At 62.4% G+C, this 26,956-nt stretch overlaps 1 protein-coding gene across 1 annotated transcript; it reads right to left on the bottom strand.

The window, feature by feature from the left end:
- Positions 1–446: 446 nt before the first annotated feature.
- Positions 447–10,937, bottom strand: GATA5 (GATA binding protein 5). The gene is made up of 7 exons (XM_065892898.1): positions 10,685–10,937; positions 9,925–10,486; positions 8,508–8,683; positions 2,031–2,156; positions 1,488–1,575; positions 1,034–1,161; positions 447–711 (listed from the first exon to the last, which is right to left on the bottom strand). Exons 2-7 carry the CDS (start codon positions 10,463–10,465, stop codon positions 556–558), a joined length of 1,215 nt encoding a protein of 404 aa, XP_065748970.1. The 5' UTR covers positions 10,466–10,486; positions 10,685–10,937; the 3' UTR covers positions 447–555.
- Between the last annotated feature and the right edge of the window lie 16,019 nt (positions 10,938–26,956).

A 26,956-nucleotide genomic window follows, 5' to 3' on the forward strand; every position in this document is an offset into this window, starting at 1 on the left:
CACCCCGGGTGGCGTCCTGGTACAGTGTGCGGCCTGCACATCTGTCCCTGGCCATCCCGTGCTCCGAGGCGGGCAAGGTCTCCGTGCCGTGGCTCTATGGTCGAATGTGGGAAATGGACGGCCCGAGGCCAGGAGGCCCCCCAGCGGGCTGCCCTCCTCATCCCTGCTAGCCGCCTGGCCTCAGTGATTTCACCTGTGATCCTGGTTTCACAACAGGAAGGTGGGGTTTTTCCAACGCCTGCAACCTGTAAACGTGATGATGGCGAGCCTTGAGGACAGAAGTCAAGTGGGGGTGGGAGCCCCAGTCAGCCATGGCCGGAGTGGCCGGTAGGGTTCAGAGCCTTGCCCTACATTTGGGGGTCCCTTGCTGTCCGGGGAGGGGCTCGAGCCCTTCTCCCACCAGCCTTCCTCCTGTTCTGGGGCCCGACTGCCGTCTGCACAGAAGGCCTCCAGGTCTGGCTGGCTCCAGTCTCTTCCAGCGTCCGTGCTGGCGGTCTCTCTGCTGGGCTGGAGCGAAGAAGTAGCAAGGTGGGTCCTGGTGGGGGCCCCGGGGACCTAGGCCAAGGCCAGCGCACACCAGGCCTCCTGGCGCAGGGTCCCGCCGATGCCGGCCTGGGGGCCCAGGGCTGCAGAAGGCAAGGCAAAGTCCTCGGGCTCGAATTTGAACTCCAAGTGGCTGGGGGCCAGGGTGTCGTCCACTTGTGTGGAGGCCTGCAGGGAGGACACGGCACGCGTGAGACTCGGAAACAGTGGCCGGCTCACTTGAGGTTGGGAGCCTTGTGACAGGGCGATTTGCCCTAAGGGGCCTCCTCATCCCCTGGAATGGGGTGGGGACCCCTCGTGAGGATCAACAGGGGCTCTCAGCCGGCGTCGGCCACAGGTCAGCTCCTGGCACCAGCGGCCAGCTGCGTGTCCGGCCCCAAGCTTCCGGCAGGGGCCCGTGGGGGCCCTGACCTGGCTGGGGTGCCAGGGGTCCCCCAGGAGGGGCCTGGGAGCCAGCTCTGGGCACCCCATCCCACCCTGACCTCCTCACCTGGGAGGTGACGCTGGGCCCGGGGCACGAAGGGGATGCCAGACTGGGCTCAGGTTTCAAAGTGGCCGCTGAAATCTCCAGGTCAGGGACAGAGGCCGGTGGGGAGGCTGTGGTGTTCCCTGTGGATCCTGGGAGGGAAGGCAGGGCATTTACAGAAGCTGCCAGGTCTGGTTGCCTCGGTCACGCGGGGGGTTGGAGGTGCTGGGTGTGGCTTCCTCCACTGGACCTCCTGCCCCACTGCTGGGTGAACTCCCGCCACCCCAGCCCCTCCCCAGACCAGACCATCCCAGGATAATGCGGGGTATGTGCACTTCAGGACGATGATGCTTGCACCAAACATGTGAATCTCTAATGGTGGAATGTGAGATACTCAAAGTGATTCCACAGGGAGAAGGTGTGCCTCACTGGAGGGCCTGGGCTCCCTCCCGGCCTCCCACAGCCCTGGCCTGCGAACCTGAGGAGCCTTTGGTCTTGGAGATGCTCTTCGGCTTCCGTTTCCGTGTCTGGATGCTTTCCTTCTTCATCGCCAGGGGCCGCGGTACCTGGTGGGGTTGGTCGGGAGCAGTCGGACGGCTGCTCCCCGTCCGAGCTCACCCCTGGGGCCTCTTGCACGGCCACCTGCTCCGATCTCAGCCCTGCAGAGCTGGTCACTCCTGCGGCCCTGTTTGGGGAGCTGCTACCCCCGGGCTTGGCACTTTCGTCCAGGCCTGGTGGGGAGAAGCCCGTCCCACCCCAGCCTCCGGGAGCCGGGAGGCCAGGAGGGCTCTGGGGGTGTCCAGCCTCTGCCCCCGGCTGAATGGCTGCGGGGAAGCCACGGTGACGCTACAGCCTCTGTGAGCCCATCTGTACCACGGGCCTAACCGTAACACGTGGGCACGTGCAGGCAGTGGGGCCACGTGTGCACAGGCGCGTACACGCTCAGCTCAGGCCCCGCCCGATCCACACCCCTGCCCCCCGCTCCTCAGCGCCGCCTCGGGCCAGGGAGGGTCCCACTCACCCCGTGCAGCTTCGCGTAGAGCCCGCAGGCGTTGCACACCGGCTCGCCGTCCACGCTGCGCCGCCAGAGCGTCGTGCTGCTGGTGCCGCAGTTGCTACAGCAGAGGCCGGCCCGGCGTGAGGACGACTGTGGGCAGGAGGCTGGGCTGAGCGGGGCTCGGGGCTGCGGCCCTGCCGCTCGGCTCAGCGGGGCAGGTGCGCCGGGCCGGGCCGGGTGGACGCTGGGCTCGGGGCTGGGGCCGTCGGGGGCTGGGTGAGAAGGCCTTTGGGCGCTAAGGTCCTGAGGCCTGCCCGGGACTCCTCGGAGCCGCGACCTGGTGCCCTGCTAGCCCTGGGACAGATCACTTCACCCTTCTGGGCCTCAGCTTCCCTATCAGTAAAATGGGGGTGGCAGCAGACCTGCCACAGGCCTCTTGTGGGGTCAGGATCTCGTGAAGAGCCCAGCAGGCAGGCAGCTGGGCGTCTGTCGCGGCCTCTTTTTAACCAACGCTGGGCTTAGCCCCGTATTTCTTTGGTGCAGCAGCACCCCTAGGAGTCACAGGGCCGCCCTCGGGTCCGGCCCCGGGCTGAACATCCAGGGGGCCTGCCGGTCCCTCTGGGCCTTGCCTCCCAAGACTTGGGGCTCGAGCCCAGGCTCCCCGATGCCCGTGGGTCCCCGATGCCCACCCCTGCCTTGCTGCTCACATGCTTCCCACTGGGGCAAGACGGCCCTTCCAGAACCTTCCGGAGGCCGACCTCCCAGGTCCGTATCCAACCAAGGTCCCCAAACCTCCCTGCACGTGCGGGCCCAGTGGGGACCCAGACAGGGCTCACCCAGGAATCGGGGCCTAACGAGCCCGGGGGTCCAGGGGCTCTGCCGAGCTGGCTGGCTGGCTGGAGAGCAGCTGTCGGAGGCCTGACCCCGGTCCTCCCACCGGCTCAAGGTCCTCCAGCTCCCACAGCCCAGTCCCTCACTCCCAGGCAGGGATTCTGCCCGACTCCCATTTCGGTGTGTGCGTGGGGTCCTGTCCCCTGCAGTCCGGGAGCTCCAGATGCTCTCTGCTGCCCAGGGCCCCCCAAGGCACCTCAGGCCCAAAGCCCCTCCCTCGCCCCCCAGCCCCTGCCCTCAGATGCCCTGAATCTGTCAGACCTTTTCCTTCATCTGCACGGCCCCTGCCTGGTCCAGTCCCCTGCCCCCTCGCCCGGACCACAGTGATGCAGGGTCTTTACCCCGACCTCCCCGTGGCAGCCGGGGTCAGACCAAGTCACATCCGCTACGGTGTTTCAGTGGCACCCCGGGGCACAAGGACAGAAGCCCGTGAGACTCCACACTCAAAATCGTCCCAAGGACGTGTGTTCTCTCCTCAGTACTCTCCGGACCAGGACCAAGCCAGAGGACCACCAAAAGCAAGATGGACGAAAGAAGCCCCAAAAGGAATCTGTCCCAGGGTAGGGCTGAGCTCTCCGGGGCAGCCTCAGTTGCCCCGTCTGTCTGCCGTCTCTGAGGTCCTTCCTTCTGCACTGCGGGAGCTGCCAGCCTTGCCGACTGTCTCATGCCCACTCCCTTCCCCCAGGCTGTCAGCTGTTTGAGGGCACAGGCTCTCCCTGTGACCGGCCCGGGAGGGAGAGTGGGGCCCGTCTGGAACCCCCGGCACCAGCCGTTCCCAAGAAAACGCAGAGCTGGAAACGCCTCCTCGCCCTCCCCTCCCCCAGGCCCAGGCTGCCACCAGAGGCTCCAGGGAATTGAGCCCTGTTTAATCTAAGGCTCGGCCTTCGGTCTCCAGGCAGGACTCTGCCCCAGGATCCCGAACAAAAGGGCCACAAGACAAGGAAGGGATGAGGCCTTGGAGGTTCCAGAGGGAGGGCAGGGCGGGAGCTCCCGGCCTGGCTGGGGAGATCCCATGCTCTGGCCGGCGGCCTCTAGGCCACGGCTGTGTGGCGGCTGATGTCCAGCCTGGCCCGCACCTCCAGTGGTCTCCCCAGGGTTCCTAGGGGTGGGACCTGTGCACCTGCTGGAATGGAGAGAGCTGGCGGCTGGCCCAGGCCCAGCAGAAGCGGAAGGGACGGATGGTGGGACACACTCTGAGGCAGGAGCCCTGGCCCTGGGGTCGAGCAGGCCCCCGGCCGGAGGGCCTCCCTGGGAAGACGGCGGCCACATCCTGATCTTGTCTAGAAAGACACAGTTCGAGTCTCCCCCGCTCTGCTCCCTTCTCTCCTTTCCACCTGCCTCTTGGCTGCCGGGAGCTGTGTCCCCATGGGGGCCCCCTGCTCTCCCGGAGCCCACTCCCAGCCCTGCTGCCTGCCCCGGCCCAGGATCCCCTGACCCCCATCCATCCATCTTCCTAAGGTGGGAGGAGGCCTTGGGACCTCCCCAGCGTTCCCAGATTTAGCAAACAAACAAACAGGATGCCCGGCTAGATGTGAATTTCAGATGAGCAGTAAATATTTTCTGTAAGTATGCCCCCTGCAACATTTGGGACATATTTATTCTAAAACGCTATTCGTTGTTTATCTGAAATTCACATCTAACTGTGCATTCTGTATTTTATCTGGTGACCCTAACCTACCTTCTTGGGCCCCATCGCGGTCCCCAACTCCAGCTGTGCCTTCAGACCAAGGAGGGGACCATGGCCTGAGGCCCCTCCTCCCAATCCAGCTGGGACCCTCAGGGTCTTTTACCAACAGCTGCTCCCTTCGAGTTCACGTTGCCATCTCACATTCCCCCCTTAGCATCATTCCTGTAGGAATCACAGGAATGCTGTCTCCTTGGCCGGCCGTCAGGCCGCTTCCTACTAAAATCCTTCCTACCGAAACACTCCCGCGAGGGTGTAAAGAGACCCACGCGAAGGCTTCACATCAGCACTGTTTCCAACAGCACGCCCGCAAGGCTGCACACATGTGGGCACGAGCGCAGACACACGTGCACCCCAAGCGTCCCCCACGGTCGCCCGTGCATTGCGGAAGCAGTGGAGGTACATACACCGCTGTGGGTCCTGGGGAGAAGCTACAGCAGCTGGACCGCGTGTAGGCAGGACACAAGCCCAGGTGGTGTGATCCCATCACCCAGACCCTGGGGGTGCGGGGGAATCTGGAAGCCACCTTTGAACCTCTCTCCAGCGAGCATAAATTAAAATCGAGAAACTAGAAATTAGATTAAAATCAAGAAAATGGGAAAAAAGAATGACCTTGAAAAAACTCTCGCAGTGCTCGCTCCTGTGTCTTTTTCCATCCCCTCAGCTGCCTGCGTTTTACGGGGGGAACTGAGGCTCAGACAATGAGGGGCCAGAGGTGCGGGGGTGGTCCCGGAGGGGACAGAACCTCCTTTCTCGGCTGAACACGCTCAGCGGCCACGTCCCCGGGGCTGCCCGCACCCCCTGGATGCACGGAGCCCCCCTCTGTCCTTCCTCGCTCGCGGTCGGGACAGACCGCCAGGCCCGGCCACTCTCAGGGCCCTTAACTGCCAGGCCTCTCCAGGTTTCGTTTTGTTTTTCTTTTTTGGTCTGTTCTTTTCAAAAGAAGTGCAACTTCAAAGCCAGCAGCAGAGCCCGCCTGAGCTCCAGGCTCCGCGAGCGTCCGGACACCAGGGGAATCAGGGCCGTGGGCAGTGCAGAGCTGGGTGGGGGGCTGGCGGAGAGGCGGGGGCATGGGACAGCAGAGGGCAGCGACGCGGCTGGGAAAGTAAAGGTTGCAGGTGGTGGAGCCGCAGAGATGCTCCCGTTTCAAACGGGTCCTCTGGGTGCTCTTGGCGGGGGAGACGTGGGGACACTTAACCTGATGGACGGTGGGAGCCTGGCGTTGCTCGGGGCACAGCGTGCTGAGGACACAAGTCTGTGAGGCGGGCTGTGCAGGAAGGAGCACCCGGGTCGGTGAGCCTTCGAAGGATGCGCCGGCCACGTCCTGGAGCTGGCGTCAGAACCGGCCTCGGGCTAACAGGCCTGCCGTCCGCGGACCCTGGCTGCTGGGCTCCAACATTTCGGGGTCAGGCCGGGCCGAGGGGCGCTCGTAGAGCCCCTGGCCACAGGGACAGGACCACCCTCCCTGCTCGTCTACACTGATGGAAGCCTCGGGTCGAAGGTGTAAACCCCCAGCCTGTGACCGAGCATGCACACGGGAGGCAAAGGGTAAAAAAGACAGGTTCCTACCGGGAGGGGGGCGCACGCTTGTTATCGTCACGTTCCCGTATCCTTGGTGACACGCTTCTAGGACGTTTGGAATTATTTGCAAGAGGGGAGGATCAGTTCTTCCTGGAGGGGCCCCTCCTGGGGCGTCACTTCTGCCCGCACGCGAAGGAGGGCGAGGCACTGGAGCGGGGGCAGGTCTGGGGTGGCCGGCCCAGCCCCCATGGCCAGGAGCACGTGACCCGGGCTCTGGTCTCAGGACTCCAAGAATCTCAGGGTTTTCACAGCGAGCCTGGCCCTGCCAGGACCAGCCACCGGGCAAGCCACGGGGCTGCCTGCCCTGAGTGACAGGTGGGCACCCCGCAGCCAGTCAGAGGACCCCCCCCCGGATGCTGCTCAGGAGAGACAGGGAGCAGAGGGGCCCTGAGAAATCCCCCGGGCCCAGCCCCACTAGGCAAACGCTTCCTTGGCATGTTCTACAATCAGATCAAAGTGGGCCTGGACTCGGGGGTGTCCAGGGCCGGGCCGATCCTGAGGCCTCGGGGAGACAAGCAGGTGCGCAGGGATCCCTCACCCTGGGGGCCCCCCAAAGCTAAATATCCCACGTCCTCAGACTACGAAACGGGCCTCGCCAGGCCAAGCGGCCGACCCCGGCCCTACCACACCGGCCACGGCCGTCCAAGTGCTCTGCACACGCCGTCTAATTGACCTTCCCAGCAGGCAAGGGGGCAGTCCCTGAATTCATCTCACAGGGGCCTGGGCAAGAAGACCCAGGGCAGGAGCAGGGTCTCAGCCCTCGTGGGGCCCTCGTGGGAGCCTGAGGCCACAGTCCTGGTCCGAGCCCAGGGCTGGCCGCCAGCGGGCTGCATGCCCAGGGAAGTCACTCAGTGTCTCGGAGCCCCGGGTGGTCATCCGGCTTATGTGACGGTAAACGCCTCAGGGTGGAGATGGTGGCCCTGGCCCGCCCACCCCCAAGGTCAGGAATTTTCTGCTGGGAGTTGAGCCCCGCGAGGGGTGTGGGTAGAGGCAGGGAGCCCTGCATCTCCCGTTCAGCAGTGCATCCTTGGCACCCAGTTTAGGGCTTGGCCCGGGGACAGTGCAGGGAGCCAGAGGAGGGGACCGGCCTGCTGCTCGGGGTCAGGTCTGGGTCGCACGCAGCCCCCAGGACCCTGTCCCTTGGCCTCAGTTTCCCCTTCCCTGAGGCCACACCAGATATCAGGCCGGTGCAGCATGCCTGGGGCTGGGGGCATGATCACAGGGGCAGAGACGAGACTTGGGGTGACGTGGACTCTGAGGCCCCCCCTTCCTCTGAGAGGCACAGCATGGGTGGAGGGAGGCTGGGGGAGCCGCAGAGCCCCAAATGCCAGGCCAGATCAGAGGAAGAAAAACAGCGGCTGCCCTCAAGCTGCCGGACCGAGTCAGTCCTGCTTCCTGCCCACCCAGTTTGGGGCCCCAAAGCGTCTGGCCCCGGCGCTGCCATAGCCGGGCCTTCGAATTTCCAGTAAAGGCCAGCACCCGACCGCCCCGTGGCCCAGGCCAGCAGCCACGGCACGGCCATCCCACAGCGTCAGCCACGGAAAGCCCTTCCACACTCCTCGGGGCCCGACACACCGGAACCAGCCGCCTGGCCCTACAGGGCTCACACCAGCATCAGCCCAGAAACAAAACCCTGCCCGGACCCGGAACCGGGAGCCACCGCGGCCTCACTGACTGGACAGCTGGCCCACATCGGCGGGCCCTGCCACTTACTTGCAAAATTACTTGAGCATCAAAATTTGCCTGTGAAATGGTAGAGAACAAAGGACCCTGAAACCTTTATGCTGCTTCTGGGACTCTGCCCTGCTGGGGGCAGAAGTCGGGTTCCCAGTCCCTTACTCGCTACCCAGCCATACAGCAGAAGAAACCAAAAGTGAAAACAAGTTTCGCCCAGGGAACAGCCACAGACCTGGTCTCGTCCCATCCTCGCGGTATCAGAGGCAACGGGCCCAGGGTCCCTCCCCCGTAACATTCAACGTCCTCCGACAAAGCCAGCATTCAGTAGCCACTTTCCCCTCCAGTCCCCTCCCTGGGGTCAGGTCACCTTGCCTCTCTGCACCCCCCCCCCCCACCTGGCCAGCCCAAAGCCCCTTGGAGCCGCAGGACTGAGCCCTCAGCGGGGGCAGAGTGATCCCCTGCCCGGGAGGTTCAGGGCCGAACTTGGGACAGCCGAGTTCTTCTGGGAGACCCCGCAGACAGTGTGGGCGCGTGGCCCCCAGACCAGGGGGCCCATGACAGTGGACCGGGCGCTGCCACCCCGCCTGGGCCTCCTGGGGCCCCACTGGCGCCCCGGCCGTGGCCGCAGAAGCACCGCCCCCTCCTGCCCTGTGGTTGCCCTCACTCACCAGGCGCTTCTGCGGCCGCGTGAGGGGCCGGTTGACGCCATTCATCTTGTGGTAGAGACCGCAGGCGTTGCACAGGTAGTGGCCGGTGCCGTCCCGGCGCCACAGCGGCGTGGACAGGGCCCCACAGTTGACACACTCGCGCCCCTCGCCGGGGAACTCCTCCAGGAGGTCGGCCGCTGCGGGAAGGCGGGTGGCTGCTGGGTGAGGCTCTGCCCCTTCCTGGGAGCCGCCATGTCCACAGCACCTTCTCCTTCCCTTCCTTTCTGTGCCTTTATTTTATTTTGCTTCAAAATCTACTTTACCTTTCTTTTTTAAGTTTAAGTTTACATACAGTGAAGTTCGTGCCAGGTCTCAATCACGCCTCAGGGCTGCTTTAAAAGGTGGGGGGAGGGTGAATGAATCCAACCTCGGGGCAGGCGGCAGGGAATTGCCCCGCTCTGAACAGGATCCAGCAGCAGCATTGGAAATTTTAATTCGCGGGGGAGGCAGGAGCATCTACACTGGCAGAGGATGAGGGCCTTGTCCTCTGCAAAGTGGGTCGATCTGGAGGGCGGGCAGTGGCAGTGAGGCCGAACCGGATCGCGGGATCCCGTCACCGTCGGCCTGCGCGGTCTCAGCACTGTCCTTCCACTTGAGCTGCTGGGGCGAGGACTCCTGGCCCCCAGCAGACCTGGCCAGGCGCTGGAGACACTTGGGCGCCGGGTGGGGGCGGGGCGGGGATCAATCATCGCCTGGCCAGGGGTGGGCGCCAGGCGTGGGGCGCCCTGGCGGCCCGGCCAAGTGGATCCCGCTTCCTGCGCCGAGGGGCTGGGGGCGGGGTGTAGGCTAAAAGACTGGGCAGCAAAAGAAGGCGTGGCCCTCAGTTTTGAGGGTGGGGTGAGAAAGAGCCGGTGTCGCCCTCGACTCAGGAGGGAGGGAGGGAGGGAAGCGGAGCACCTCTCCGCTTTAAGGGCCTGGAGTCCGATTACTCAAATTTATACCCTGGAGAGCGACTGCAACTGGGTCTCAAATTAGAATACATAAACCTAGAACAGAGATGAATGTGGTGGTTTACTTAGATAAACCGGTATTCTGAGCTTCAAAAAATAATCATTTCCAAAACTTTTCCTAAAAACGTTTCACGTAGGCTCTAAATGGCTCGATCCCAGAATACTGGGTTCGGATGGATGAAAAGTACAAATATCGAGGTGTGTAAAAAGAAACTCAGGACGGGGTTTTCATCTGGGGGGGGCAGCCGCTGCGTTCCGTCCAGGTTTCCAGGTCCCGGGGGTTCTGGGCCCGCCCCATGCCGGTGTCGGACCCGGCTGGGAAAGCCCTGCCTCTGGAGGGTGCATTTCGTAGGGTGTGGGTTTGCACCCCAGTACGGCCAGCACCCAGGACCCCAGTCAGTGGAGCCACCTCCCAGTCCCGTACTCACCGAAGGTGGCCCTGTGGCCCGGGAGGCCAGCCGGGCGGCCCTGTAGGCTGTGCAGGACGCTGCCGTCCAAGGGTCCAGAGGTCCAAGACGGGGCCACCTCGGTGCTCACGTAGGCCGGGTACGCAGTGGGGTACGAGGAGCCCACGGGCCGCCCGAGCGGGGCCGGGTACTGCTCGCGAGCCAGCATCGCGCCCTGAAAGGCGCCGCCGTCCCGGGCCCCTGCGCCGCCGCCGCCAGGTCCCGGGGTGCTGTGCGCAAAGGGGAAGGCGGTGGCCCCGGGCGGCGGAGCGGCCGGCGGGTGCGGGCTGCGGGAGCCGAACGCCGACGAGTCCGCCGCGGCTGCCTGCGCCCAGCCGGGATGCCCGGCGATCGCGGGAGCCCGCGGGCCCGGCTCACACGCCGGCAGGTAGGGCAGCATGGAGGGGACGCGCGCCGGCGGCACGAACACCGGGGAGCCGGCGGCCGGGCTGTGCAGAAAGGCCCCCGAATCCGCGTAGGCGGCTTGGCTGGGGCTCGGGGCCAGCGCCAGGCTCTGGTACATCTTCCCTGGCGCGGCCTTGACCTGCAGGGAAGAGGGACGGGTGTCGAGGTCACGGCCACTGTGCCCCGCAGGTGCTGTCGCTCAGGCCGCCCTCCTCGCTCCCCAGCCCGGCGGTTCTTGGGGCGGGTTCTGGAACCTGCAGGGACGGACGGCAGGGGGCGGGGGCGGCTCGGAGCGGCTCATGGGGCATCCCGGGTGCGGCGGGAACGTCGAGCTCACCTCCTCCACAGCCGGGGCTTCGGAGGTTCCCGGGTGGGCACGGTGGGCGCTGAGAAGGAGAAACCCGGCAGGTCCGCAGGACGCAGGGTCTGGGCGCTGGGAGAAGGCGCCGGGCTGGGGAGGGCGCGCTGCCAGGCCCAGCTGGGTACTCACTGGCTGGTCGTGAGGACCGGAGGGCGCAGAGGGCGCGGGCGCGGCAGGCGGCGACAGGCGGGCTGGAGACTGGGAGCCGGGGTCCGCGCGGTTCCGCAGGGAATCCCGGTGCTCCGGCCGCCCCTCCGGGCCGCCCCGCCCCGGCCCGCCCCCGCCGCACCACCCTTTCCCTCCCGGGGCCCTCCCCTCGGGGTCAGCTCCGGGGCTGCGGCCGCGTCGCCACGTGACCGGATCCGGCTGGGCGCGCGGGGCTCTGCGGGAAAGGCGACTGGAAGCACGGCGCGGGGCACCCAACGCCGAGTCCCGGCCAACGCAGGCGGTACGAACCAGCCAGGTGCTTGGTGCCCCAGAGTAGTCCAGCGCGAAGACTTCTCTAAATTTGTTTGGGGTTTTCGCAAATCCACAGCCCTCCCTCCGCCAGTCCCAGGCTTCCGCTAAGGCTGGCGTAGTGTCTGGTGCCGTCTGTGGATGAGTCTGTGAATGTGGCCTCGCCATCGCGGACACAGTGGTAAAGACCCCCCAGTGCGCCCCTGGTCTGGGGCCCAGAGCAGGGGTCCTGCTTCCAAAGGGACTGCTTGGCTTCATTTCCCTGAACTCAAACCGCTGTACCATGGCCACTGCCCCCAACGAAGTCCAGGGGGAGTCCCACGGTTTCCTCAGTTTCTTACCAAGCAGGGCAGCCTCCATCTGGATGCACTTCCTTTCCACAAGGTCCCTGCCCAGCTTCTCGCCTCCACCCCTAGGTGGGCCTTTCGCTTTGGGGAATTCCCAAAGAGTCTCCTCCAGGCACCAGAAATGTGGGATGGGTGGGTCTGGAGGTGGCTCCTGGCACTCCCTGGGTGGGCCCGCTGGTGCCAGCACCTTGGTGAAACGGGCCACCTGAGCAGCTTCGCTGACTGATGACCCAAGCCTCCCCACAGAAGAGCAGGCGCTGGGAGCCCAGGCTGGGTGGGAGCAGGGCTCACCAGAGGAACCTTGTCTGCTGTGCTTGGGGCAATGATTGTTTTTTGTTGGCAGAAATAGGCCGTCCCTGGAGTCCCTTCTCGTAGGTCCAGGGATGCTGACTGGGGCCAGGGAGACTCCACGAGTGCCAGGGCACTTTCGCCTTGCGGAGGGGTGGGGAGGCCTGGCACTCGCTCCTCTCCATGTGCTCAGGCACCAGACTGTAATTCGGGGTGCACATCGGGCCACCCAGGGCCCCTGGAATGTGGCAGCCAAGGCCACCACTCTCACCCTGGGCTGGGGACCCCGCGGAAGTTTCCAGGAGGGCTCTGGACTCTTCACAAGCCTTGGCAGTGTGCCATTGGGAGAGGAAGTAGGAGTCTTAAGTATCCCCTTTACCCACCGCTCCCAGGCCCTCCCCCGCCATCAGAGCCCCGGGCCCACGCTGCCGCGATGGTCTCCCATGGTTACCTGCTCCCCATGTGCTCCCCTCGGGGGGTCGAAGCGGCCCCTCCCCGCCCTACCCCCTGCAGACCCCGCCAGTGGATCTCGGCTTTCTCTCTTTCGCAGTGGGTGGGTCCCTGAGAGCTCAGGGTCCTGGAACCTGGCTGTGCCACGGGCTCCCGCGCGCTCAAGACTGCGGTCTCACCAGCAAGGTCCGTCAGCAGAACCGGCGCCGAGGCCGCGGCACCGCGAAGTCGATAGAACCCGCGCTGCCTCCGCGGTCCTCAGAGCCCAGGGTACGGAGAGTTTGAACGACACCGGAAGATGCCCCGCCAGCACCAGGGGTGAGAAGTGTAAAAGGGGAGTCTCAGCTCGATGGGGGTTGAGACACCCCTCCACTCAAAAAAAAAAAAAAAAAAGATCCAAGGAAAAATGGAGGATCCACAGCAAACCTGGGCCCCTGTTGGGGCTGTGGGGGAGGGGAGGGGGGAGGGACTTGCGTTTTTTGCTTGGCATAAATCCGGTAAAGTCCTGAATAGGAGACCCAACGTCAGGTGGGTGCTGTGCCTTGCCCTGTGATGTTTCCGTTTGATTCTCACACCAGTCGTATGAGGTACAGGGTGTTGTTATTATTCCCGTTACAAATAGGGAAACAAGGCACAGAGAGGTTAGCTAACCTGCCCAAGGTCACACAGCTAGTAAACGAGGTAATTAAAACGAGCTAAGAATGCAAAATATACATAAGGAGGCAACCTCTGGTCACGTTTTCTGTATTAACAAATTGCTAAAATGGACGTGTATTTTTTAAGAAATAATTAAAAGGCTGAGACTATTTCCTGAGGTGGGGGTTGGGTGGCAGAAGCTGCCCCCAAATCCCTGGTCTCTCCGGAAGGAGATTTGCTCTTTGAAGGCTCCTCCCAGGCTGGACCAGATGAAGGGCCGTCTGCTGGGTGTGCAGGGCTGTGCTGTCACTTGGTGAATCTCCCCAGGTGGGATGTGAGCTCACGGCCCTGGAGCAGTCAAGACAGAGGCTGCTGGTGGTATTTCCCCATCCCAGCAGGCTGGACACCCTGCTGATGCTTGCCAGCCTTGGGGTACAGTGACAGGGTGGGAGGGGCACTGGTTGTCTGTGACAGCATCTGGACCCCTTCACGATCCCTGCTGCTTGAACCAAAAAGAGAGACATCTAAGCTGAAACTACAAAGCCAAGTTCCCTCCCCACCCACCTGCACCTTGCCCAGCCTCCCTTACCCCCCAAGTCACCTTCTAATGCTAAAGGACCTGTTTTCCTCCTTCTGTGCAACTACCCCTGCCAGGCCTGCTGGCCCTCCCCTGGGAGGGAGCCTGCTGTCCCAGTCCACCAGGACCTCACAGTCCCTGCCAACCCATCCAGCTGCAAGCCTGCCTCTCCCCTAGGCCTTGGCCCGTACTGCTCCCCAACTTGGAGGACCCTTCCTTTGCCCTCTTCTCTACTTGCTGAACTCCTACACATCCCTCAATGCCCAGCTTGCAAGGCCCCTCCTGTCTGTGGCCTTCCCGATAAGTTGCTCTCTCCCTTCCCTCCTACCTCATCATGTTTTGTGGTTGTGTGTTCCTGCCCTGCCTCCCCACCAGATCCTGAGCCTCGTGGGAAGCTCTGGGGAAGCAGCTCAGAGCATGAACTCGAAGCAGTCCAACCTCCTTCAGGCTCTGCTTTGCCATCTCAAGCTGTGTGAACTGGGGTGAGCTGCTTTTCTCTCTGTATCTCCGTTCATCTGTAAAGTGGGGGGTGACATTAGTGCCTGGCCCTCACACTGGCTTGGGGAGCAGTTAGTGGGATGGGCACTCAGCGGGCACTGGGCAGATGCTGAAGGGAGGCCAAGTGAAGGGAGCAGAGGGCTGGGGCCCCAGGAGCTCAACTGCAGCCAGGTGGGGGCCCTGAGAGCAGGGCTACTGGGATGGGTGAGAGAGGCACGGGAAGAAGGAATCTCTGCCCCAGAGGTCAGCCGTGGATGACCCCCCCCCACCGCTCGTCTCCCCCAGGCTTCCCTCTCTTGGGACCTGGCCAGGGCTGCCCTGGGGGATGCGTCTGTGAGGTGAGGACCCTACCCCAGCCCCGGGGAGATAAGAGGGTTGGCTGGTTAACCCCCTGGTGACCAGGCAGAGCTGAGATCCATGATTCGAGGCCTGTGAAGGGTTGCCTGCGGGGGCCTTGGGGAAAGTGGTGGCCAGGGCCCTAGTGGCTGGGGGCAGGCTCTCACAGCTGGGCTCGGGGTGTCGTTTACCCAGCAGCTGCCTCCTCCCAGCCCCCAAGCTTGGGAACCCCTAACTCAGATGCAGGTATGGATGGAAAAAATCAGACCTCATCCGGGGGATAAGGAAGGGACGGGGCCTCTGGACCAGCTCCCAAGAGGGACCCAGCCCTCTCCTTGGACGCCTCAGGGCAGCCCCACAGGCGTCTGCCCCCTCGCAGGAAACGCTCCATCAGGCTCCCTGCTATGCACACGCTGACCTGTGGCCACTGGGGGCTGTGAGCTCTGGGAGTTAGAGCATCTGTCCAGCCCCAGGGAGGGGTGCAGTGCCTGGGAACTAACCCCTTAGGGCAGGGCTGTCTGGGTCACCGCAGCCCTGGGGCCCGCCCTTCCTGTAGTGGGGGCTTGGAGAAGGGGGCCTTGGCTGGCTGTGTTGGGTGAGGCCTGGGGTGGGGACAGGCTGCGAGGTCAGAGGGAGGTCTGCGTCCTCCCCAGGTGTACAGGTAAGCCCGTGTGCCCTCTGCTGGGCCGGGAAAAGCCACTTCAAAGCACCCCCCTGCCTGCTGTCCCCCGGCGGGGGCCCCCATCCCCTAGGCTCCACCCTCGCAGGGCTGTGTGACCCGGAGTGGCCTCGGGACCTGCTGCCCCTGGGGGAAATGAGGTGGGGTCCAGGTGGAGGGTTCCAGAGCCTCTCTGACACCAACCGGAACTGCAGAACTCAGCCAGGCGGGGGAGGTTGGGGTGAGTGCCCTCCGGGGATACAGGTGGGAGGGGCTGCGGGGGATGGGGCCCGGATGTGGCGCCCTGCAGGTGTACAAGTCACTGTGCACACGTAGGTGTGTGTACCTCTCCTGCAGAGCCCAAGGCCGGCCTCGGCCCACCTGCCCCTCCGGCCGGTGACAGCCTGGAGCTGGCGCGAGGGGCAGCGATGGCCAGGGGGAGGGGCCCCTGAGCTGTGGCTGCTTTTGTCACTGTCATTGTCACCATCATCCCTTGGTATTTCCCGAGGGTCCCTCACATGCCTGGCTGAGCCCGGGAGCTTCTGTTTTAACTCCTTAAAGCTCACCGCCGTCTGGTGAGCTGGGGCGACTCCTGTGAGCTGTCACCCATTTTATAGATGAGAGGACCAGGGCCAGGGCTTGGCAGAGGCGAGGTGTGGAACCCCACTCCCGGGCACGCTTGGGCCGTGCTCTGCTCTGTGGCCTCTTCTCGGCCCTGCTGCCTGCCTGCTCCTTGGGCCGCTGCCCCCCACCGCGGTCCATGACTTCCCGGTCTAGGTCCTGCAGCCCTTAGAGGGTCTGGGTGATTGGGTGGGGGCATCATCGCCCACCCTGCCCCCAGGCTTGGTGAAAGGGAGATGCTGGACCTTACAAACAGCCCGCACTGTGGATGACCCAGCCGGGCCTCGAGCTGGCTGCCGAGGAAAGGGGAGCAGGAAACGAAAACAGAGTTCACGGGTGCTGTATCATTTATGTAACCGAGTCTGGTTTCAAAGGCCCTCCCAGCAGGCACTCGCGGGCAGGTCACCAGACAACCCTTGTAGAGAGGGGTCCTCCGGGGAGGGACTCAGGCGAGTTTGTTTTCGGGGAGGCGTAGTCACGCTCAAGCGTGTTCATCCCTCCGTTGGTTGGCGGGAACGTGCATGTGACTGCAGCGTTGGCAAGTGTCCTGTCACAGGCCTAGGAGCTCCCTGCAGAGGAAGGGCGTGGAGCCACAGTGCAGACAAAGGGACAGGGAGATGGCCGGCTGACCACCAGGGAGGCAGAGTGATGCCTTCCCCTCACCCGCTGTCCTACCCCTCACCCGCTGTCCTACCCCTCACCCGCTCACCTACTCTCCGTCTGCTTGTCCTCCTGCCCCCTGGGCCTGAGCTCGAGTGAGGATGGACAGATGGATGGACGGCTGGTTGAGGCAGCCCCTCCCGTCTATTAGCTGTAAATTACTTCACCTCGAGTGACATCACTCTGGGTGCCTGGTAACCAGGCTGGGCCCGGGGTAATAAAACAGCCTGATGCCAATGCCGGCCTCGGTGAGGGACGGCTGCCCGGTCAGATCCGCCGCCGGCCCCTCCTTGAACGAGGTCGTGAGGGTCCTGAGCCCTCCGTGACTGTGGGTCCCTGACTTTGCCAGAGAAGATAAGAATGACAACCGAATGTTGCTGTGGAATTGCAGCGCTTGGCTGCCACGTGGTGCCGCCCACGGCCCCCACCCGGGGGCTCCCTGGCCGGTGACATTCCCACAGCAGGGGGCTTCTCACTCGTCCTTCCTGGGATCTCAGTTTTGCCCCCAGCGGCTCAGGATTCAGGATCGTTGTTTATCTCCCCCCACCCCCTAGGGCTCATACCCTCTGGTGGGCAAGCACCCCCCCACCCTGCCCCACGTCCTGCTGGATGGCGCTACGGGCGTTGGGAATGCATGGCGTGCTGAAACCACATGGTAGAAGGAAGGAGTAGCCCAGGTGGTTGGAGTTTCAGAAAATTAGTCTGCGACTGTCCCCGGGGGCCCAGGGCCGGCCGTCCTGGGTGAGGGCACAGGCCCGACCCTGCCCCTGCCCCTCGCAGCTCACAGTGGGGTGATGAGCAGGGCGTGTGGGACACACTGGTGACGTGGAGGTCCTGGCTGGTCAGGGTGACCAGGAGGAACGCCCCGTGCAGCAGCCCATGGCTGTTGAGGGCTTTCCTGGGTACCAGGGCGCCGCACCCCGTGTTCCCATGTTCACACGAGGTTCTGGTGGACGACAGGAGCTGCGGCGCCGCGTCCACAATCACGGCGCCTTTGCTGGCGAGCTCGGCAGGCCGCCAGGAGCCCAGCTGCGCCTCCTGCGGGGAAGGCAGCTCTAATCCCCTTCTCCGGAGGTTCAGAGGGTGGGACTAACTGGCCTCCCCAAGGTCCCACAGGTGGGAGGTGCATGGTCGGGGCCTCACGGTGTCCCTTCAGCTCCGGTGATGTGTCTGTCCTGTGTGCAGAGCCCCGCTGAGGCCACTGCTGGGAAGGGCCGGGCTCTCAGGGCTGGGCCTGAGCATCTGGGCCGTGTTCCCGGGGAGGGGCTGCTGCCCCGCTGAGGAAGAGCCTGGCTGCCAAGCACAGTTTGGACTCCAGTGCCCGGTACCCACCAGCCGCTGTCCCCTTCTCCGGGCAGGCTCTGAACCTGCACGGGCGCGCCCTCTGGTCAGGTCGGCCGGCCGGACGTGGCGCTAAGGTCCCAGGGCAGGTGGGGACAGTGGGACGAGAGGGGTATGTGCTCTTGGCATCACTTAGCACCTCAGAAGGCCCCTGGGACATGTCCTTCCCCTCACCCACTCACCTACTCTCCGTCTGCTTGTCCAGCTGCCCCGGCCAGCGGTTCCAGGTCCTCCTTGCAGCTGTACCTGATTGGGAGCAAATGGCGTTTGAGGTTGTCGCTTCCCTTTCTTTCTTCCACTGCTGTGGCCTCTCCCGTTGTGGAGCACAGGCTCTGGACACGCAGGCCCAGCGGCCACGGCTCACGGGCCCAGCCGCTCCGCGGCATGTGGGATCTTCCTGGACCAGGGCACAAACCCGTGTCCCCTGCATCGGCAGGCGGACTCTCAGCCACTGTGCCACCAGGGAAGCCCTATGCTCCCTTTCTTTTATCTAGTTATTTGGTTGTGCTGGGTCTTAGCTGCGGCAGGTGGGCTCCTTAGTTGTGGTACGTGGGCTCCTTAGTTGCGACATGCGAACTCTTAGTTGCAGCTTGTGGTGTCTAGTTCCCTGGCCAGGGATCGAACCCGGGCCCCTGCATTGGGAGCGCAGAGTCTTACCCACTGGACCGCCAGGGAAGCCCCTGGTCGCTCCCTGTCTTTCCTTCCAGTGTGGCTTGCTGACTTCACCTTTGATGGCCACTTCTGTTGGTGTGGAGCACGCCGACTGACGACGGCCAAGTGGCTGAGTGAACGGCGCCCAGACCCAGGACGCAGCTGGGCCAGCCCTCACGTCCCCAGGTCCCACGGCCACCCGCCTTGTCGCTCCGGGGTCCTCTGTCCCCAGTGCCCTCCCCAGAGACACCCGTGTGGCCTGTTCCCGTTATGTCTTCCTGGAGATGCTCTGGGCACGCATGAGAAAACGCGTGTGCAGTGCCTGCACACACAGGCACACACGGACTCGAATATGCTGGCATGCCCACTGGAACACACACGTGCACATCAGTGCCCACGAGTAACACGCATGTTACACACGTGGGTCCATACACGTGCACACGCAGGCACACGCATGTACCCACACAAGCACCCCGTGCGTGCATACTTCCATCTTCACAGAGAGAAGAAGGCCTTTTAGGGAAACCCCAGGAGATAAAACACCCAGAAGATGTAGGGCGGCTCAGAAAGCACCTCGCCTGTCTTCCCCTTCCCTCCCCCACTCCCTTTGCATTTCTGAAGTGATGTCAGCTGGGGGGGGGGGGGCCTGGAAAAACCCACAGGTGGGACTCACTCTTTTTTTTTTTTTTTTTTGCGGTACGCGGGCCTCTCACTGCTGTGGCCTCTCCCGTTGTGGAGCACAGGCTCCGGATGCGCAGGCCCAGCGGCCATGGCTCACGGGCCCAGCCGCTCCGCGGCACGTGGGATCTTCCCGGACCGGGGCACGAACCCGCGTCCCCTGCGTCGGCAGGCGGACTCTCCACCGCCGCGCCACCAGGGCAGCCTGGGACTCACTCTTGTGGCGTTAAAGCCGCTCGTCCTCATTTCCCGCCGAGTTACCATCCCGATGGCCCGTAGCTGCTGCTTAGCCGCTGGTGGAGGAGACCTGGGCACCGAGGCTGGTGAGTGACAGTGACTAAGGGCTCGGACACCTCCTCCTGCCGCCAGCCTTGAGGGGGACGGCACGTCTTGGGGGTGGGGTGTACAGAGTGAGCCAGAGCTCTCCCCACCTGCGCTGCCAAGCTTTCCTGGTGCCACTTGGGCACTGATCTCTCTCCATATCACCCCCTTCCACCTCCCCCTCGGCCTGCAGCTTGTAAGTTACCTCCTTCCTCGCTGGTCTGGGTGGGCGAGAGGCGGGGCTGGGGGTTGACAGGGGCCCTGCCATCCATTGTCACTGGGCCCGGGAGGTGGGCCGGTGGGCGGTCTGTGGTGGTGCCTGTCAGGCCTGCGCCCCCCGTACATGACTCCCTTTGGAGGCCGAAGCAGCTCCGGCTCCCAGGGTAGGACCAGCACCGCCTGATTGGTCTGTGCCCCATGAGAGGGCTCTCCAGCCCCGGATACCCCTCGGAGGCCAGGCCCAGGCCTGAATTCAGATCACGGGGGGCGGTGGGGGGAACAGGTCCGTGAGAAACCCACCGTGGGGCACACTCTTCTAGTTTGCTAGTTTGCAGTTTGCAGCTGTCCCTCTGAAAGCGGCTTCCAGAATCTCCCTTCTCGGCCCAATAGGCACAGGTTTGGGGCTGTCGGGGCCTCTCTCAGTGAGCTGCCTCGGCCCCCTCCAGAGTTTCCCAGATGGCACACTCACCTGGGGATGCAGATGGGGCTGGGTGATGATCCTGGCCCGTGACCAGCTGCTGGGGATTTACTGTGGGAGTGGGACTCACTTCTCACTTTCATCTCCAGGGGCTGGGGGCTGGAGGGGGTCTGCGGGGCTGGCCCGGCCCAGGGCACCGTCTGTGTAACTCAGCCTGGCTGCGGCAGGTGGGCCGTCTCAGGATCGGGGGGCAGGCTCGCTTTCGGAGGCACCTGCGGCCAGTAGGTGGAGGTGCTCATGGGTGGGCGCAGCCCGGGCAGGCGGCAGGGGCTTGTGTGATGCTTGGGGTGGTGCTGGCGCCCACTTCTCTCCATTCCGTCTCCCTAATTTGCGCTCTTTGCTCTCATCTTTAAAAAATTCCCTTTCTTTTCTTCCCTTCTTTCTTCTCTGTCCCTCCTCCCTCGCAGCCTCTCCCTCACTGCTTCTCTCTGCTCCTGCCCTGCCGCCTGCCCTGGCCCTCACCCTCTGCCCTTCTCCACTGTCTTCCTGAGGTCATCCCCCGTGGGGCGGCCGTCCTGGGCTGGGGGGTCCCCCAGGTGCTGCGAGGAGGGGCAGGGAGCCCCAGGCCTGCCTCCCGGTTCTTCCCCCCGGGGCCCGCGGGGGAGGACGGCCCAGGAGCCGGCCTCCCGCCTGCCTCTGCTGGCAGGATGGTGGGGTCTCCCAGCCAAGAGCAGAAGTTTATCGCGTCCCAACCGTGTCTGCTCAATGTACAGACTTCAGGGAGTGTCAAAGCCGTCAGCCCCACTCCTGCTGGCGGGAGAGGACCGCGATGAGAATCCAGGGATCTTATAAAAGGGCTCCAAAAGCGTCAAAAAGTCTGGGTCGCAGAGGACGAGTGCTGGCTGGGACCACGTGCGCCTTTCATCTTCATCTCCTACACTTTTTGCATTTCCCATATTTTCCACGGTGAACGAATAGATAAACAGAAATGCAATGGGAAATACATCACATTTTATAGAGTTTGGCTGAAGAAGCTCCGATGGCTGCAGGAAAACATGCTCGGGGAGCGAGCGTGCAAGGGTGCCTTCGGGCCAGGCATAGTGCCAACCCCTCAGGGTTTGCAGAAAGATGGACACGTTTGCTCTGTCTGAGCAGAAAGGGAGCCGATGGCAGGAAAGGAGGCTCCGGGGCCGAGGAAGGACTTAATGTACGGTAGGCAGGCCCTGCTTTAGCAGAAACCTCCTTGCTGGCAGTGGAGGCCCTGCGTTCCCCAGTAGCCAGGCGCAGGGGCCAGCCCACGGGCCCCTCAGTGTTGAGGGGCCTCGTCCAGTGCCCCCGACCATGTCCTGCTTGTACAGGGGCTTGGTGGGCAGGGGTGGGGGGATCAAGCAGGTTCCCTGGGTGTTTCACAGGCAGGAGGGAGCCGCTGCCTCCCCTCTGGGGCCCAGGTCCTCTGGGGAGGGCAGCTGGGGCCCCGGCCAGGAGCTGCTGCCTGTGGGCACCCCAGGAGACTTGCCTGTGTGAGGCTGTACTTGGGGGCCACTGCTGGGCACAGTTTCGAGCTGGGAGTTGGATGACACCTTGGAGGCAGTCAGGCCCAGCCCTGTCCCTTGGGCTCCCCGCCTTGGGTCCTGCTCTTGGGAAGGGGGGCGGTTGTGTCTCAGGGTGAGGGTCCCGGGTCTGCCTCTGCCTCTGCTGGTCAGTGGGTGGGCTGGGTCAGCGGTAGCTCTGGGAACTGGGGGCTGGCCGGTCCCTCCCGGGATGTGGGGTCATGACCCCTTGTCAGGTCATGTTTCTGAGCCTCACTCTCCTGATGTGTGCGGAGGGCGGGGTGTTGTCAGGAGAGGGAAAGTGCCTGCCAGGCGCCCTGGCCGGCAGGAGGGGAGCCAGGAAGTGACACCACTGTTGGAAAGTCCCCAGCCCTGGACGGCAAGGTGGGAAGAGGCGTCGCTGCTTCTGTCCTGGCCAGCAGAGCCCGGAGGGAGGTCTCCCCGGTCTAGGTGCCCCATCGGCCCCTGGGGGAGACCCACTTCTGGGCCTGACAAGGCACGGAGCTCAGTCCCGAGGCACCTCAGTCGGGAGAGGCGGGCCGGCAGTTTGGTGGACGCCCCTGCAGGCTGACCCGAGGGCGGCCGCCTGGCTCCAGCCCGACTCTGTCCCGTCCCAGGCTGCGCCTGCCTCTGAACCCCCATCCAGAGATCGCCAGCCCCGTGCCTCACGTGCAAAGGATATCCCGTGTAGCCGCCGCGGCAGCTGGGACATCTCTGCAGCTGGATCATTCCGAGGGAAACCAGCGTGTCTCTCCCAGTGCAGATGTGGGCTGGTGTCCCAGGTCCCGGAATCTGCCTGCCCTGGTCTGGCTTCCTTTGGAGAGAAGATAAGGGGCTGTTGGCTTCTCGTGGGCTGGAGACCCTGTAGCTTGCTGATGGTGGGGATGTGCCAGAGGTGGCTGAGACCCCCAGCAGTCCCCCCACCCCTCTTTCCCCTGGGTCTGCAGAAAGGAGCCCCGGGGGCCCAAGGCCCACATCTGGCCTGGGCCTGGGTGCCTGGTGGTCCACGCTACCGGTCTGGGGCAGAGAGCTGGGAGGGGCGCCTGGCACGTGGCCGCACTCATTCTTGGGGGACCACCCTTGTTCCGGGGGGCCGCTGTCTCCCGGTTAGAGCCTGCTGGAGCTGGGCTGGGCCAAGGAGGAACAAGTTCTGACGCCTTGGTCAAGTTTGTGATGGGCCCACCGTGGTGAGCCTTGCAGTGTGGGGCAGACACAGGAAACACACGGGTCATGCAGGAGCTCACGCCAGGATGGGGCCATGTGGAGGGGTCCAGGGAGTTCAGACAGGGGCCGAAGAGCAGCCACCCTGGGACCTCCAGCTGCCCATGGCTCCATCTTGTGTGAGAACATTGAGATCAGAGGTTGCAAACAGGCAGCCATGCACAGCTGCCCACCATGTTTTAAAAATGGGAAAAGTTTAAATAAAAGTCCAGATTTCTTTTCTCTTGAAAAAAATCATAGCATTTCCACCAGGCAAGAGTTCCACCTTTAGAAAAGGCGAGGGGCACTCCCAGCTGCCACAGACCACACCTCTCCCTACTGTCTCACCCGTTCCTTGCACGGTCTCCTTGCGGCCGACCCCTGATTCAGACATTATTACCCTGAAAGACCAGACTTCCCACAGGGTTTTCGGGAGACTCATTTGACCTGGTCTCAGGAGACTGGACACCCATCACTGACTAGCTGATTGGTTTGAACAGGACCCTGTCCCTCCCCGAGCTTCAGCATCTTTAAAGAAGGGGCTAATACCTGTGTACTAAGAAGACAGCAGAGTCACAGGGGCTCACAGCCTGGGGGTGGTTCTAGAGACAGCACCCGGCGCCCTCAAGTCCCTGTGTGCACACAACTCCCACTGCGTCTGTGCCGCTGAAGCCACGTGTAAAATTCACACCCCTTCAAGAGAGGCTTGATTAGTTGTAACTTTGGGTATTTTCACAACCAGTGTATGCTAAACGCATAGACTCTCTTTTGGTGGGGAAGGGTCTCTACAGCTTTGCCATCAAGAGGTAATCCTGAAGTTGGAAGGTTTAGGGATGACTTGGAGAGCCCTCGGGGCTATCTGTAGCTCCTTCCATGTGGGGACAGACCTAGGATCCCCCTCTCTGGGCCTTAAACTGTTTGAATGAGCAGAAGATGTGGAGCTTTCAGGTTTCTGAAAGCAAGATCCTGTGGCTTGGTAGGCAGTCCTTGTCTGGGATTAAGAGTGAGGGTGAAACAAAGTGGAATCGGCTTGCAAAGGTACTTGGGAGGACTTTCTAACCTTTCATATGCTGATGAGCGCTGGGCTGGGGCTGGGAGAGCGGCATCCAGCGTTGTCCAGAGGCACTGGCCAGCGAGCCCTCTTCTGAGGAGCATTTCACAGGACTGGTGTCCCCCAGATGCTCTTTAGCAATGCTGCACTAAGCAATATGACACGCACAACATGTCTGTCATGCATTTATCACTTGCACGTCTGTCACACCCTCTGCCCTGCTCCCCCTGTGAGGAGGGGCCACATCTTGCTTTTGTCTGTTTTCTCTGTGGGTCTGCCAGGTAAACAGTGCTCACTTAACGCTTATGGAGTAAGGAGCAGACCCACAGAGGCCTTTCCTGGCCAAGGAAGTCAGGCCTCAGCAGGAGTGTGGGAGGAGTGGGGTCCCCCGCCACTGGTACCTTTTCTGGGCGCAGGTGGAAGGACGTGCTGGGCCTCCCACCCAAGTTTGTCCACGGAGCAGCCTCCTTTGAGCTCCTTTCTGGTTTCTCCTCAAAGGCTGTTCACACTTTGCCCACTTCCAGGGCTGATAAGTCATGCAGCCGGCAGCTGGCGGTGTTTGCTCCGTTGATTCAAGGAGGTGAATATTATTCATGGAGATAAGCCTGTGAAGTCAGGGCTAGTCCCCCTGCTGTGACAAGGAGCAGCAAAGGCCCTGCAGACGGCTGCACGGAGTGCGGGGGTGGGGGTGGGGGGCAGGGTGTTTGCCCAGCCCTGTTGTAGCATTTTCCTCTGTTGGTTTTGCCCAGTTCTGATAAACGAGCCTGCTCTGGCCAGAGCCTTCTTGGGGGCTTATCGGGCTGAGTAATCCTCTGGCCTTGGCTGGAGAACACAAGCACCTCCCTCCCTGCCCCCATCCTGGCCCCTGTGGGCAGTTTCAGATGGAGATGGAGGAGATGGAGGGAAAATACATTTCCCTCTCCCTCCTGTCACCTTTCTCAACTCAACTTGGGGCCACAGGGGGTGAGGAGGCTCCTCTGGGGAGGGACATCTTGCTTTGGGGGCAAGGGTCTTTTTCACATTGGTGCCCCAGCTCCCAGATCTCCACTCACTACAATCTCACTGCATAGACCCCCTGTAGCTGCAGAGCGGTGTTTCCAGTGGTCCCCAAGCTCCAGACTTGGACCTGGAGCAATTTTGCTTCTGGGAATGGTCAGCCTGCCTGGATCCACAGAAAGACGAGCTGGTACCTCTCTTGGTGTTACAGATAGGGAAGCTGAGTCCAGAGAAGTGAACGGGCCCAAATCTGCACAAGGAGGTACAGCCCTCCCCAGCCTCCTGACCCCCAGGCCTGTGCTCTGTCCCCCGTCCCACTGAGGCCTTGCTGGGGGCAACCCAGGGTTGGCGCTGGCCTGGCCTCCCTTTCTGAGGACTGAACACCGTAGGTTGAGGCAACAGCCCTGGAAAAAGTGAAACACAACCTTTGGCCAGTCGGCACTTCTCTACCAGGCACCTTCCTCTTGGTCCCGGGTGGGGCAGGGAAGGCATCCTTCTACCATCCATTTCCCAGGTGTGGCCCTGAGCTGCCCGACCCTGTGGCCACTGACCAGTTAACCAGGAGGCCCTGGGGATCATTAGGAAGTGAGTTTGGGACCCCAAACTGCCAGTTTTCGAATATATGTGTGCTGTTTCCAGTCTCAAAAAGAGGCCACCTGGAGCAAGGTCCAGCACATCCTTCATTTTGTCTGTCTAGGACAGGTCAGGGCATCTGGTGAGCCTCAGTCTTCTGACCTGAGAAGTGGGGTGATGAGCCCAACCTCCCAGGGAGCTCAACCTGGCCTAGCTCATGGTTCTCACACTCATCATTGTCACCAGCATCGTATCGTCAGATGTTGAGAGCCCGATGGGTACAGCTCCCTCTGTCAATCCTGGAAACACCCCTGCCAGGAGGCCCCACTGCCCCGTCTTACAGCTGGAGGGCAATGCAGGGCTCAGCAAGGAAGGGCTGAGAGGCCCTCAGGTCAGTCCGACCCCCAGCCAGCGGCTTATCCACCGCAGAAGTGTGTCTGTTGGCCTTGCAGAGGAGAGGGCATTTGGATAGGGCTTTGAGGTATGAGTAGGAGTTTGCTGAATGACATGAGAGGAAAGGGCTTTCAGGGGAGAGGGTTTTGAGGCACACAGAGAGTGACTGCTGTGAGCAAGTGGTTGGAACTGGGTTGGCTGATGGTGGGAAGACACCTGGGGAGCATGTGTATCAGACAGAAGAATCTTTTTTTAAAAAATTTTTTGGGTCAAAGCACAGCCTTCCATAGGAGTTCCTTTTGGCCTTTTTTATTCATTACAAAAGTAATTTATGTCCACAGTAACCATTTTTGAAAGGAAACCAATGATATTTCATCTTCTCTCTCCCCGCCCGCCCTGGAGATCCCAGGATCTGCTCTCGCTCCTGACTTGTCCACCCCTTCGTACAAACACACAGATGTCAGTCTATGGAAAGGTGCTCATTTTTTTTTTATAAAGATGTTTTTGATGTGGACCATTTTTAAAGTCTTTATTGAATTTGTCACAATATTGCTTCTGTTTTCTGTTTTGGTTTTTTGGCCCCGAGGCATGTGGGATCTTAGCTCCCGGACGAGGGATGGAACCCCCTGCATTGGAAGGTGAAATCTTAACCACTGGACTGCCAGGGAAGTCCTCAAATGTGCTCATTTGATTTATTTTGAACAAACCTGCGTCTCCTGCCGTTAGCTTTATTTTTTCCTGAACGTCTACGTGGCACATGTTTTTGAGCAGCCTCACGGAATTCCGTGGTGAGACGTGTGATGGTGTGTTTGGCCAGCCCCTGGGGACGGACGTTCTGGTGCATCCAGGGTGATTTCTTGGCGCACGGACACTGCTGTGTTGAGTGGCCTGCTGGCATGTCTGGGAACCTTTAGAAATTCCCAGAAGGGGGCTTGCTGGGGACAGTTCTGAGGACGTGTTACTTTAGTAAATGCCGCCAGATCCTTTTCCAGAAGTGTCGAAGGACGCAGCCGCCTTGCTCCTGAGGCCTGTTTCCTCCCCTCCCCAACCCAAGGTTTTCAGTGGAAACTTTGGGTCCCTCGGGTGGGTGAAGTCCTGCGTGCACCTTGGGGCTGTTTTACCCTTAACCTCCCTGACTGTGATGGAGGGAGCTGGAAGCCTCTGCTGTCCTGAAGCAGCCTGACCATTTGGGGTTCACTTGGGCCTTTCTGGATCGCGGGCTCTGGGCTCTGCCCAGCATCGCTCCTGGCCCCTCCTGCCCCGCTGGGCGCGTCTTGGACAGACGCCCTGGCCCAGCGAGCAGGCAGCTCTGGACTTTGCGCCTGGGCCC

Source organism: Phocoena phocoena, chromosome 15 (genome assembly GCF_963924675.1).
Source record: "Phocoena phocoena chromosome 15, mPhoPho1.1, whole genome shotgun sequence".
NCBI classification, from domain to species: domain Eukaryota; kingdom Metazoa; phylum Chordata; class Mammalia; order Artiodactyla; family Phocoenidae; genus Phocoena; species Phocoena phocoena.